This window comes from Lissotriton vulgaris, chromosome 1_1, assembly GCF_964263255.1.
Source record: "Lissotriton vulgaris chromosome 1_1, aLisVul1.2, whole genome shotgun sequence".
Classification (NCBI taxonomy): Eukaryota; Metazoa; Chordata; class Amphibia; order Caudata; family Salamandridae; genus Lissotriton; species Lissotriton vulgaris.
The window spans coordinates 1,743,704,794-1,743,718,714 of record NC_141685.1 but is presented as its reverse complement, the minus strand read 5'-3'; the positions used below and the strand labels follow the sequence as shown (position 1 = coordinate 1,743,718,714).

Below are 13,921 nucleotides of genomic sequence, written 5' to 3'. Positions count from 1 at the left end.
AGAGAAAGCTAAGTAATTGTAATATACACTGATTTTTTACCTCTGTCTTTGAACACAGAATAAATATGACGAGATAAATAAGATTTAAAGGCATCTTTAATGCTCCTTCCCTTCACGAGTGAACGAAAAAACCTGTTTCTGAGCTCGCCAGAAGTGGCGTCTAGGCCTTAAATATAGCTCACATTGATAAAATCCGCCTTGCCATAGCGAGTGGACGAGTAGATTTGACAAGGCCTGTTGAGTATAGGTGGAGCTGCTCTCAAACCCCAACTCCCATGTGTATGTGGCACCATTGGCAAGTCTCATTAGATCACATGTCTGGACATGACGATTTATGCAAGCAACACAAATTATCAGATTGGATGGAAAAGCCTCACTGACACAACCCACCTTGAACATGTGTATGAAGTGTGCACAAACTTGAGATTATTTATAAAGTGGCAGTGGTAGCATACCTGCTCCGAAGGCAGGCTACATTAAAGTTCAAAATGTTTAGGGTCGAGCCTGCGAAAGCATGTGCTAGGACATGCGTCTCGCTTGGGAGATACTCTTGTATCCAAAAAGGGCTTTGTGCCCACCCATTACTTACCATTTGTGTGCTTCAGGGTCACCTTTCTTTGCAGACATGTTCATTGGCCAGTACAGCCGAAATGTCACTTCCAATGCTTGCCGTGGAAAAGGGACCAAGCACAGACTAATTCAACTTAATCCATTCCCATCCGCTGCTCCTGATGTGGAGGTACTTTTTTTTGCCCCTTCCACTCTCCCTATTTGCTGCTCAGTCTTCAGTGCTTGTACAAGTTTCAAATTACACTATCCCCACTCCTCGTTCTCGTTTCCCTCATCTGCCCAAACATCCTCCTCTCACTGTTGCTTGCTCCGTCCCGCCCCTCTGTTGCTCCTTGCCCTCTCTCTCATGGGGTGTTGCTTGCATGTAGCGCAAACTCGACCAAAAGGTATCAGAGTGCTTTACATAAGCACCAATTGCATTACAGATGGACACATGAAAACATTTTAAGCACAGACCGATTTAATGGTTTGCCCAGAATCAAAAGATGTTGAGTGTCCTGCTAGACTAACCCAGTTCCCCAGGTTTGTCTGCCGCTCTAACCATTACACCACGTCCTCTCCCCATGTTATACAAATACAACCCTTGCTTAGTTTTAACTTGTATTTGATTTAACACAAATAAGACCCCCCCCATTCAACCTGATAATGTATACGTGTGAAACGTCACAAAATTTAAATATTTTTTGAAGTTCTTGCAAGAAATACCACATCTCTACTGACCTGAACACCCACCCGCGATAGAAATTACACAGGAAAAATTGCAGAGCCACTACAAGCCAAAGACACGCTATTCTTTCAATTTTCTAAGATAACTTTTTGTTTTCAAAATAAAAAAGGTCTCCTTTTAGCTTTCTTGAGTAGAAGGTCCTATCCTGCTACGCGGTTTCTCTAGCAAAAAAACTGCCTTCACTCAGCGTCCTCCGAGGGTGTGCACAGTGCGACATTCCTTGCCAGTCACTGAACTGAGTTCAATGACGGGAAATGTGTTCAATGACGGGCGCAGCCATGTCTTGAGACAGCCACAGCTCTGCCTCAGGGTGACTGCAACTTACTCAGGGCCACTCATTGACTGAGTAGGAGAAAGTAGGTACTGCCAACTTCCATGAGTGAGCTTTATTTTTGTCACATCCTGAAAGGAAAGGGGTCTGAAACGTGCAAACAGAGTCGTACAGGTGCAGTAAAAAATTTGATGTCTGATCAGAATGCAGACAGACAGCACTGCAAGAAAAGAACTGATCTGCTGCCTTAGTGAACAGCATGCGTTTCATGCAAACTCTTGCTGATATTTAATCACCATGTGAAACAAGCATTTACAATGCAATGGTCGCTGCATTATTAAAGGTAGAGCTATTGGCATTGCTCATGAATTTATTTATTTTTAAATCATAAATAAATGGCATTGTCATTTACATTGCCAATAGCTTAATCGTTAGCATAGGCGAGACCTACTATTGCATTAGCACCCACACACAGGGGGCAGGGGCAGGAGAGCACGCACAACGAACAAGGGGGCAGGAGAGCAAGAGCAAGCACAGACAGGGGGCAGGAGAGCAAGCACAACCAGGGGGCAGGAGAGCAAGCACAACCAGGGGGCAGGAGAGCAAGCACAACCAGGGGGCAGGAGAGCAAGCACAACCAGGGGGCAGGAGAGCAAGCACAACCAGGGGGGCAGGGGAGCAAGCACAACCAGGGGGCAGGGAAGCAAGCACAACCAGGGGGCAGGGGAGCAAGCACAAGAAACACGCGGTAGTAACACTGAGCACGTAGAAGGATATTTGACAGAGATCCTGACTGGTTCAACTATCTGTGAGGTCCCCCTGGAGTGATCGTGCCCAGGGGGCCCGTCTGCCCAGAAGGCAACCCCTAAGCCCTCAAATGGGCAGCCGGCAGCGTGTTCTCCCTGACCTGGAAGTCGGGTCTGCGTTTAGCTATCCCAAAGTTTCCTAAAAATTAACGTGTTCAAGAAGCTGATCTACTGGATTTTTCCCTATAATGGTAGCTCAGAGCACAAATCTCAGCAGCAAACCTGAAAAAGAAAGGGATCATTTTTGATGAAGAGCTCACACTGAATGAACAACTTTATAAAGAAGCAATTAAATTCCATAGCAGGTGCAAATGAAATGATTCAAAAGGATTCTGCTGTTATCCCCCAAATGAAAGAAATAGTAGTAGTGACTATTGTTGACATTCAACGCCTTCAACTTAAAAGTGCCCAAAACGTGTGTTCTATAGGTACCAGACTGGTAGTCTACAAAAATCATGGGAGTCCCTTGCAGACATCCTGAGCAAATTCTAATGAGCTCCCATTGGAAGGTTAGATACAAATCCAGAAACTGGGGTTTCATCATTACTTGCGAGGGCATACTTAGCCATTCCGAAAATCATGCAATTACATAACTTCTTAGTCTAGTCAAGACTCATCCATAGCACAACATTTTCTAAAGGTACAGGATATTGCCTGAATGCCTGTTGCCTGACTCTTCGCACCTGCGCCCTCCCCAGATCTGGAAATCCTTGGAAATGTGACATCCCAAGGAAATGTGACATCCCAAATGTAGTTCCTAATCTATTTGTACTTTCCCGGCTCCAGTAGGCACATCTTGAGGTTCCAGAGAACCCCAGCGATTCAGTCCACAGCGTGAATTGCACAAAACCTCCCAAAACAAAAACATTTCATGTAGAAGCTGATAGATTAAAGTATGCACCAGTCTGTGCTCTCTGCCATCATAGCCGTAAACTGCTAAAATAGTTCCGTTGGTTGAGCACGGACTGCGGAGAAGCAGCAAGCCACAGATTTGCATACTGATGTGCCCGACTCAGCATCACTACATTGGGTGATGATGTTTTTCATTCGAGAAACATTTCTGTTTGAAGTATAAGCGGTAGAATCAATTTATATTATTATATCGATTATTTTCAAGTGGAAGGTCTACGATCGAACACTTTTCGGTGACCTCAACATAAGTACTGACAACTGAAGCTTTACCTCTTGACCCGAATGGAGAAGCTGTGTACAATCAGGATTTAGTATCCTATGTGGCTACCGTACTCGTACAAAACACATTCTAGTAAGCACATGGAACTGTAGCCTCCTCATGTCACGTAGGAGGGCGACAAAACAAACCAATAGTAAGCGCCGCCTTGGCCAAAAAAGCGGGTCAAGGCCTGCAACTGACAATCACATAATGCTCGTTACCATCAAAAATCAGTTTTGATATTTAGGCTTTCAAAGTTAATAGGTACACCTGACGACACAGGCATTTCGCGTTCTTGACATTTTCGGCCTGGATGGACTTAAGATGTTTAACAATTAACACAAAGCTGCTCGTTTAGTGCTCTTCAGAACCAGTAGTAGCAGAGAGCTGTTTTACTTTTTGTTCCCTGGCAGATTTGATGGGACTTCGCTGATATGTTTAGGGCAGACAGAGATGCCCTCTCGTTCCCCATATCGAGCTACTCCGTATACGTAAACATCTGCATAATGAATGCTTACTGGTCCTGGTGTACTTGCTACAGAAGGAAGAGTCACTGTGCAGAGTGACGTGTTATCCCTACAAAGACCGAGCTGACGCTTGCAAAGAGGTGGGGGTAGGGAGCAAGAGTCATTATGCTTGCTACCGTGGAGGATACAAAATGAAGCCTCGGTTAAGAAAGGCATCTTAAAAAAATAATTTTAAGCGTTCTTATTGCAGACTATAGTCTGGAGCGTCCGCAACAAACACTAGTGGACTCACCTTGTCCGAATTCAGATCTTGTGCCATAATGTGTTTTCCCACCGTCACCTGCACAATGCCACCTTCCTCCACCTCCTCCTGCTGTGCCCCGCCGTTGAACAGCCGGTAGTGTTGCTCCTGCAAGCTCAGCTGTTCCCGGGCGCGCTGCTCTTGCTGCTCCTGGACTTGCTGCTCCTGCTCTTGCTGCTCTTGAGCGCGCTGGTACTCACGGACCTGGGCAAGCTGCTCCCGGTGCTCGTGAGCCAGCTGCCGAGCTAAGACGTGATTAACAAAGTCTCAAACTATTAGAAGGAGGCTCGTGGAAGCAAGCGGATGGATTCAAGGACCGGACGCGGTCGGGCAGAAATGGCTGCCGCAAAGTTCCAACATTTTCGGAATCAGGGGCGTGTTTTTAGTTGAGTGGCGACGTCACGGTGAGAAAGAACGCAAAAAACGCGCCCTCGAATCCGAAAAAGACGGAGCTTAAAGGGAGTGACGCTCCTCTCCTCCAATGGCTGGCCAGCATTTACGAGGCCAGCCAATGGAGAAGAGGGGCGGGTTCAAGCCCCCTAACTAAAAAACATTAAATCTTCTGACCGAACTGTGCAAGCGCAGCCTACGGTCCTCGACCTAAAAAAGCAGCAAGTGCACCACCTAGTGATCACCAGACAACGCATTGGGCCTGCACTCCAGAGCCCGGTGTAATTCATGATGCACTCTGCTCAGCAGCTGTGACTGTGGCGCCCCTAGATGTTTTTTGCGGCGCACCAGGGTGCCGCGGCGCACAGTTTGGGAACTACTGCCCTAATCCTTTATGGGTTTCGGAGCAGTGTGCTACTTGCCGAAAAAGCGCTTCAACACCTCATCAAGGATAGCCAGCCCTATATAAATGCAGACCTTTTCCCTCAACTATCCTTCACAATCCAAATAACTGACTAACATATCCACCACTCAAATTACTTTCACATTTCACTAAAATAATTCACCACTAATCCTTTATGGGTTTCGGAGTAGCGGAAAAAGTGCTTTGACGCCTTGTCAGGGGTAGTAAGAGCTATATAAATGCAATACAATAATCTCCTATGCTGCGGTGCCTCCCATACTGTACCACACATCCCCTCAAAGCATCACAACATGAAGAGAAAAGAAACACAGCAACTGCAGTGCTTACTCTTCAATACAAGATCCATTAACAAAAATCTAGTCTCAGAAGCCACATCATCCTCACCTTCATTGTAGGAATATGGCTCGGCAAAGTCTTTGCACCTACATGCCACAAAGCACTTCAACCGAAATTACACATTAACAAAAATCATACTGGGATATTGGAGGGAGCCTGCCATTCATCCATGAAATATGCATTACAAATAACACACATAACACCACACTATACACAGCTGCGAATCCTTCATGATAAAAAATGTCACCCCAAAGTATCACCTATTCTTTCCTCTTAACGTCTACACCACCACCCACACTGCAACCTTTAAAAATGTTTAACTAGATAAAATGATAAAGACCAACACCCAAACCTATGGATCCTTGGAGACCTAAGCGTATAGTTTGACAAGAAGAATCTAACCATCCAAGTGGCCCTGTCAAATATGGTGATGCTGCCCTACTCATGCTTACTAACCTCCTGGTTTTGATCCCTGGGTGCTCCCTCTAACATTTAGATTCCTTATAACGCAACCGGATATGGGGCTATGGAGGGAAGAGAGTGGCGCAACAGCTCCTCTATCTGAGGGCGGTATGGGAGCCCTGAACTTCACACACCATTATTGGACAATCCAGTTCCAGTGGGCTGCCCTTTGGCTGGCTGGACACCAAACTGACGAGACTGAGATTTCCTGGCCTGGAGTCTGTGAGGGTGTTTTGCTGTGCCTGCTTCTCCCAGACCAACAGATGAAGGGCCCCAACCCACCTCTTAAGCACAGCCTGTGAGCGCCTGCGAAGGGACTTCTCGGGTGCTAGGGCCATAAGACCCTACACCCTGTTGCTACCACTCTCAGGCCTTCCCTTGGGGGACTACAGACTGAGTGGCCGACTGGTGGAGTTGTGGTAGGAAGACAGCTTCACAAAGCTCAGTGATCTGATTGCGTTGAGCGCTGATGTCTTTCCAGGAGCACCAAGACCTCCAATGATTGCAAGAGGAAGCCTTCCTGACTTACAAGTGCCCTCCAGGCGATACTAAAGAAACACTGGGGGGTCCGGGCCCGGGCCCAGCATCTGTTACTCCACACACACTGCACTCAGTAGGTGATGGTAGACGCATAGGGACATGGATATATTGAGCCCCTGTGCTGGACCCTCTAGAGCAGGTGTCTCAAACTAGTGGATTGCGAGCTACCAGTAGCTTACAGCCACCTTCAGAGTAGCTCACAGCCTCCAGTTAATTTTTTTTAATTAGCACAGGGTCATATTTTCCTTTTGAAGTTAAAAGGAAGGCTGTGTTTATTTTACATTATTAGCATCAGGCTGGAGATGGCGAGGCCTGATAATGAGCCATGTTGGGGTCAGAATTATGAGCCATGGTGAGGCACTGAGGTGAAGAACTGAAGCACATTTAACTCCTAAATACAAGTCCTTGTCAACTAAATATTGGAGCTGAGAACAAAATTATGTTTCCGAATGCTTTTAAATGGAAGGAAATTAAAAAGAAAAGTTACCTTAATGATAAAGTTAAAGCTTCATTTTAATTTTCATCTGCTACAAAGTGTCAAACAGCAGGCCTCTTGCTCCCAGTGGCAAGGAGCCATTGTGCAATATTTATAACTAAAAAAAATGTGTTTTTTTTTTTTAAATGGGAGAAATTTAAAGTGAAGAAAAATATTTCCATTACGCTGTACGTTGTAATGTCTTTCTCCACTTTCAAGTAAGCCAGTTAAATATTAATGTTTAATGAAGCATGTTTCATCACTTTAAATTCATCCCATTTAAACAAAAGGCAGTATCTTTTCGGTTATAAATATGCCACTGTGTGTGCTCGATGCCTGGTGTTTGAAAATAAGACGTTTAGAAATGGGAGAAATTGTTAATGATTAGTTTTATGGACTCTATAAAAACAAAGCTAACTCTTCAGGTTCATTTTCTCCCTATCACAGTGTCACCTTTACATACAGTGGGGATCTTGCTTCCCGTGGCTGGTAGACACAGTAGCATATTTATAACTGAAAAATACAGCCATTATTTTAGGTGGGAGAAATATAAGGTGCGAAAAAAATGCTACATATCATTTTTGCAGAAAATTCTTCGGCACTTTACATTTCGCCCATTTAAAAAAAAAAAGGTTGTATGTTTGCGTTATACAAGCAACGGTCCCACATACGATGAAAGGTTTGTCCTCTGTCACAAGTACATATAAAACAGGCTCCCAGTCACCAATATACATATATCTGTTTTATACGCACACATGTTCATACATCCCCAAAGACCATGCACTCACTTACAAACATGGCAGCCCTGTAATAGTGCCCCTCGTCAAAGTATTTTGTTCAAACCATAGTATTTCGCTCTATGGACATTAGGCTCAAAGTCAATAAAGGTGGGCATGGGGAGGTCTGGGAAGAATGCATGTGTGGCTTGGCCTTCAGTAACTCACGTTGATGTTCACTGATCAAAAGTAGCTCTCACTACAGAAAAGTTTGGAGACCCCTGCTATAGAGGCACTTGCGCACCAGAGGACTGGTTAAAATACCCCAGCAAGATTCTCTGCAACCCATAATTCAAATATATACAACTCTGTATCCTATATAGGGTGTTTTTGACCCATGATGCCTACACTGTATCCACCCCCTGGTTGCAGATGAATGTCCTCTATGTAGGGAAGGGTCGAAAGACATGACCCACATTAGTGGATCATGTAGGGCCATTAGTAGGGAGCTCGACACAACCTGGCAATGCCTACTGGGCATGTTCCCCCACCCTAAAACTGGTAGAGCTATGACCTGCTTTATCAACCTTGCACTTCTGGCCACGCGGGCAGTGGCAATAGGGCTTTAAGTGGGCCAGGTCTCATGGGGTCTGAGCACCAGCAGTTTTTTAAAAGGAGCCACGAAACGGGTCTCTATCAGGCTCTGTTTTGAGCCCTGGCACAAGCGGTCTGTTTTTTCCCGGACTGCAGTGACAGTTTGCTGTCACTGCAGTCCAGAAAAAAGTGCCAAGATGCAAACCAGCCTGATAGAGACCCGTTTCGAGACAGCAGGCACCTCGATGTGCACTGCTCACTTTTCACTTTTGTCATGCCAGGTGAGCGTTGTGGGGGGAAGGGAAATCTTTTAAAGAGCGTCATTTTCTCTCTGGATTTCCCTTCTCTTTCTGAAACACAAGAGCAGCAACATTGTGGTAGGGTCACCAGGGCTTTAAATGGAAGCTTTTTCAATATATCATATGTAACAAGCCATAGTTGCTGCTTATTGATCCTATGCAATTTATAACTAATGATAAAGCCAATAGTCCTTACTTGTTGGCGGTATGATGTTACTGGTTGTATCATATCTGGATGCAATGACAGAAACAGCAAAATACAAGTGGGGTGGCACACTATGCTAAACACAGATTTTTTGCGTGTTTTAAATCCACACCCCTTATTAAACTGGCCACGCCCCCTTTGAGAGACCCCCGCCAGTTTTTTAATCCCACTTAAAGCCCTGAGTAGCGATGAAGTGGAAGTATGCCGCCTCCCCATCTATCTCGCACTGGGGAACAGAGGTCATTAAATGGGCATAAGCAGAAAGTACAGCACTCCGCCGGGAGGTAGAGCGAGGGTTGTGAAAATTCTGCATAGCAACTTGCTGGGACACAATCCTACATGACTTCACATCCCAGACCAGAGACAACACCCGCCTCTCATTCATCCTCTCTGGTGTGCAGCTACACCTAATCTCTTCTACATCCAACTCCCCTAAAGTCCTCCTTCCACCTGAACGGGTATCCCGGAGCCACCCTCCAGATCGTCTTCTGCAATGCCTTACCCTTGCACATTCTCTCCCCATCCCCCGACGCTACAGACCTGAACTTGTATATTGACGCCCTAGGTCACGCCATCACCCCGGTTCCCCTCCTCTGCGGGCCCTTCGGCCGGGCTACCCGCCGCAGACATGCCGCCCCCAGCAGCTCTCCGGACAGGCTCACAGGATGCGGCGGGAAGAGGAAGCCAGCACCCGCCGGGCGGGCGGCAGGGAGGAGTTGGAGACAATGGGAACAGGCAATGGGAGGGCAGGGGGGTGAGGTGACCGGGCACGGGGATAAACTTCTCTCTGAGAGGGGTACAGCGGAAGGTTTTGGGTGAGACAGGATCCTGCCCGTGATCCCCAGTCCTTGATCCCCAGCGCCCCTTCATGGATTAACAGGTGGATGGGCGCTCATGAACTAAGATTGATCTGAAGGTAGGCACTGTGATGGTGTTCCTAATTAAACCCATGAAATAGAGTAGAGAACATAACAAGAATGAACAAGAACTTTGTTTCTTGCAGAACGATGGCCGCAGGCTGTTACCCACACTTTGGAAAGTAACAAACATCCCCCACTTATGAATCTCCAAGAAGGTATGTGAAGTGACCTTCTTGGGTTGACAAAAAGTGAGTGAAAGGTTTGAAACATTGGTGCCGATTAGTCTTTTATTATTTTTTTGCACCATAGATCACTCAACTTTTGCCTATAATAAGAAAGCCCTGATGAAAGCCCGTGAGGAATATATGCGCGGCTGGAAACGTGTCAGCATTTATTCATGACTGTGTTAATCAGCAATTATTGGTTTCATGATTTGAAGGATTTAAACTAAAACTTTTTTCATAAATTGATTTAGATATCCTCCTAGCTCACAAGAATTAACTTGATTGTGATATGGTTTTTGATAAATAGGCAAACATGTGTCTTACACGCTGCTGTAAGTGATGAATTATACTTAGCAGCGAGTTCTATTTGAAATTGACAAACGGAGTAATTGGTGTTTATAGTTATGTGATTGTTGAAAAATTGATTTTGGTAATAAATATTTGTACATATGTGTAGTAATGTTTTGTATTGTATGTGGTTCTGAGAATGGAAGAGAATCCATTTCAAAAAAAGTAAATTTAAGAAAATAAAAGATTGAATAAAAACCTAACCACCAAAGGAATATAGTGTGGTTTCTGAAATTTAAGAAGTGGGAACCCAGGTCCTTTTTTTGTAACTTGGGAAGAGGAAGCCAGCGCGCGCGGGCGGGCGGCAGGAAGGAGTGGGAGACAATGGGCACGGGCAATGGGAGGACAGGGGGGTGAGGTGACCGGGCACGGGGATAAACTTCTTTCAGAGAGAGGTACAGCAGGAGGTTTTGGGGGTGACAGGAAAATAGAGCTGGAAACGCAGCGTGGAGGGGGTTGTGCAGGAGGGCGGACCAGGGGTGGCAATTGAATGAACAATGCCAACAGGATGGCAAAGATAGGGGCACGTTAACAGATAGCGGAGGGAGGGAGAAACAAGGCGGTATAGCAAGGTGACAGAAAGAGAAGACAAGGGAAGTGGAAAGGGCTGTCAGCCCCGTCATTTTCAGACTGGGGGCGCGTTTTTTGTTGAGTGATGGATGACATCACTGTGAGAAAGAACGCAAAAAACACGCCCCCGAATACGAAAAATACAGGGCATAAAAGGGAGTGACGCCCCTCCTCCAATGGCTGGCCAGCAATTACGAGGTCAGCCAATGGAGAAGAGGGGCGGGTTCAAGCCCCCTAAGAAACAAAATCTCGGCGCTCTGCCCACACTGCTACGCAGTGCGACGCAGTCCTCGACATAAAAACATCATCAAGGTAGCGCATTGTGTTCATTCATGACCCTTTAAATGTGCACAGCCACCAGTTGCTCAGGCAGTACATGTGATACAAATGTACGTACCCCTGTTTCATTAATAGACAGTATAACCTTGTATTGTTCACAGTGTACCTGCTGTGCAACCTATACTTCAAGGTTGGTTATTCTTCATATAACTATACAAGTGAAGCCTCTGTGGTGTAACTCCTCTTCATTCTACAGTTAGTTTATATATTTCTGATTATGTGTAGCACCGACATAATCTAAAGACAAAGGAAGAGCACTTTATAGTGACAATTGTTAACGGTATGCGTTTTTTAGTCCACATCATTGCACCATAGCAGGTCCCAAGTCTGACCCTTTTATTTCACTCAATACAAGAAATCTGATTATCATTATGATTGATTAAAGGTTCTTCAAGTGCTATTCTAAGTGCTTAGGTCAAGTTTAATCAACACAATGTTTTTTGTGAGTCTCGGAGTGTGAGATGCTACTTTGTGTAATATGTTAGGTGATGTTCAGTGTGTTATGCCCAATTTTCACAAAACCTGTACCCGCACAAAGTAATGGGAAGTGCTCATTCAAATGGCCTGAGCTTTCATCAACATCTTAATAAGCGTGCATAGGTCACAGTGTATTGAGGAGAACAACTTCAAACCAACAACAAGGAAATGCTTATGTTTATTCCAAGCAAACTTGCCAATGTTTAGGGATCTCTGTCAAAATAATAACCAAATGGTATAGTAGATGCTTGTTAGTGATCTGCCACTCTACAGCATTCTACTCTACTCTTCTCCAGTCTACAATACTCAACTCCACTACGCCCCTCTATACAACTCAACTCTATGTCAATCCACACCACTGTAATCTACCCTCTGCCACTCTACTCCATGCCCCTCCAATTTACTCCACTATATACTCAATCTGCGTCACTCCACGTCACTATGACTCGTCACTATACGCCATGACTACTCCACTGTATGACTCACCACTCTGACACTTTAATCCACTCTATTACATGTTACTACACTTTACTCCACCCTACAACACTTTAGTCCACTCTATGTCACGCCACTCTACGCCCCTCCATGACAAGCTACTCCAGGACACTCTACTCTACAGCACTTCACAATCTTTTAGCCATGCTCAACAGCAGCCACACTGGTGTACAACATGGCTAAACCACATTGGCAAAGCCACTAGCACAAGCGAGACCTATTGGCCTGTTAAGATTGTGCACCATATCTACAACACTCAGTGCTTTTATGGACAAGATCATACCTTCCTGGTTTCTTTAGCTAAATCCAAGCATTATTATTCTTTCTACACTGCGACTTGTCACCAAATTCTATGATCGATTGGGACAAAAGCGTGTGTGAAAGTCTTCCCCAGTTACTCTTGGTACACATGCGTTTCATAACATGTTTAAAGTGTCTGATGACGGTAGTACAAAAAACTGGTGAATTCATGAACTCTTTCACATTTCTCAAGTGACATTCGCAACGCCGGAGTCCTCCTAATCCGTACACCATGATTCAGCCCAGTGGTTGAAATAGAACAACCATAGTGTAGGTACTCACTGGCCAACAGGACATTTGTGCGATTGAGAAGTGCTGCTACTCTCCCATTACAAATAGAGAAACGTGACCCCCCGCGAAGTGCAGGCTCTCTCCGTTTCAACATAAAGAAGTGGAGTTACTCAACGACTTTGAAACTGACCCATTTAAAGAACTGATACAACCTATTATGTCTATGCATTCACCGTATGGTTATTTCTCGATCTTCGCCCTCTATCGTTATCTCACTATCGACTATTTGTTCACCTACTCCTGTGGTCTCGCCACTATCCCTTGACTTTCCCCTCCCGAGATTCATTATCCTCACCCATGCGGATATGGACGCTGGCAGTCGCCACGTTGGTTCCGTAGTTGAAGTCATCCTCAATAGAGGAGCGCGGGTAGACTTCTCCTTCGCCGACCCCCATTTTTACCAGCAGAACAGTAACACTATCACGCCACTCAGCTTCGCAACTCTTGGGGCCACTTCCGTGTAACGTAACTCGTCGTCACAAAACACTCATCACGTGACCACGTAACGTAAGCTCCTGCGGAGGCTGCCAGACTGGAGGACTAGAGCGTAACTGATCTGCGAAAGGCATCTTCGACGTACGGAAACCTTGTTCTGTTTTTCAATTGGTCAGAGGCGTAGTAGCTACAGTGGTGCATTTGGGCTAGAAGTGGCACCGTAGGTACCTTCACAGGCCCCTATGTGGTAAGTAGACAGCAACCAGTAACTGTAGGAGGAAGTTGTTTATTTAATTCTACAAAAACTCACACGACAGGCTGCGGCCAGCTGGATTGCATTCCGGCGTGAAGTGCATACATGCCAACATTTTAGGTCAGGGGCGGGGAGATTTAAAATAAACAAGCACTGGCGTTGCCAATAGGTCTCGCAGTAGGAAAGTTGGACCTATTGGTTTTGTAAATGACACATTTTATATTTATGTGTTGGTTTTGAAAATCGCGAAATTAATAGTTTTGTCATTTACAATGCCAATACTTTTAACTTTTGCAAATGTGACACTCATAGTATTTGTAATGCAAATGTTTTGTATTTACGTGATTTAGATGTATTGATATTACAAATAACAATGGTTATGATTTTTTTTAAATAATTAATACTTAAATAAAAGTTATTGTAATTTATAATGGCAATAGCTTAAACTGTTGTCAATACCTTTTGTGAAGATTATGTTCAGTGTATTTTATTGTGAGGAAAATAAAAGTGAAATATTAACGTCTTTTTGTGACATTTGTGTAATGTGAGAGAGTGTGAGTGTGAGTGAGTTTGAA

General features: G+C 44.9%; 1 protein-coding gene across 1 annotated transcript in view; it reads right to left on the bottom strand.

Annotated features, from left to right (window-relative positions):
* The window catches only part of TMBIM4 (transmembrane BAX inhibitor motif containing 4), a 101,142-nt gene extending 88,022 nt beyond the window's left edge, over positions 1-13,120 (bottom strand). The window contains exon 1 of the mRNA XM_086919030.1: positions 12,954-13,120. Coding sequence (XP_086775156.1) covers positions 12,954-13,053 — 100 coding nt within the window. The 5' untranslated portion in view covers positions 13,054-13,120. The remainder of the gene's footprint in view (positions 1-12,953) is intronic.
* Between the last annotated feature and the right edge of the window lie 801 nt (positions 13,121-13,921).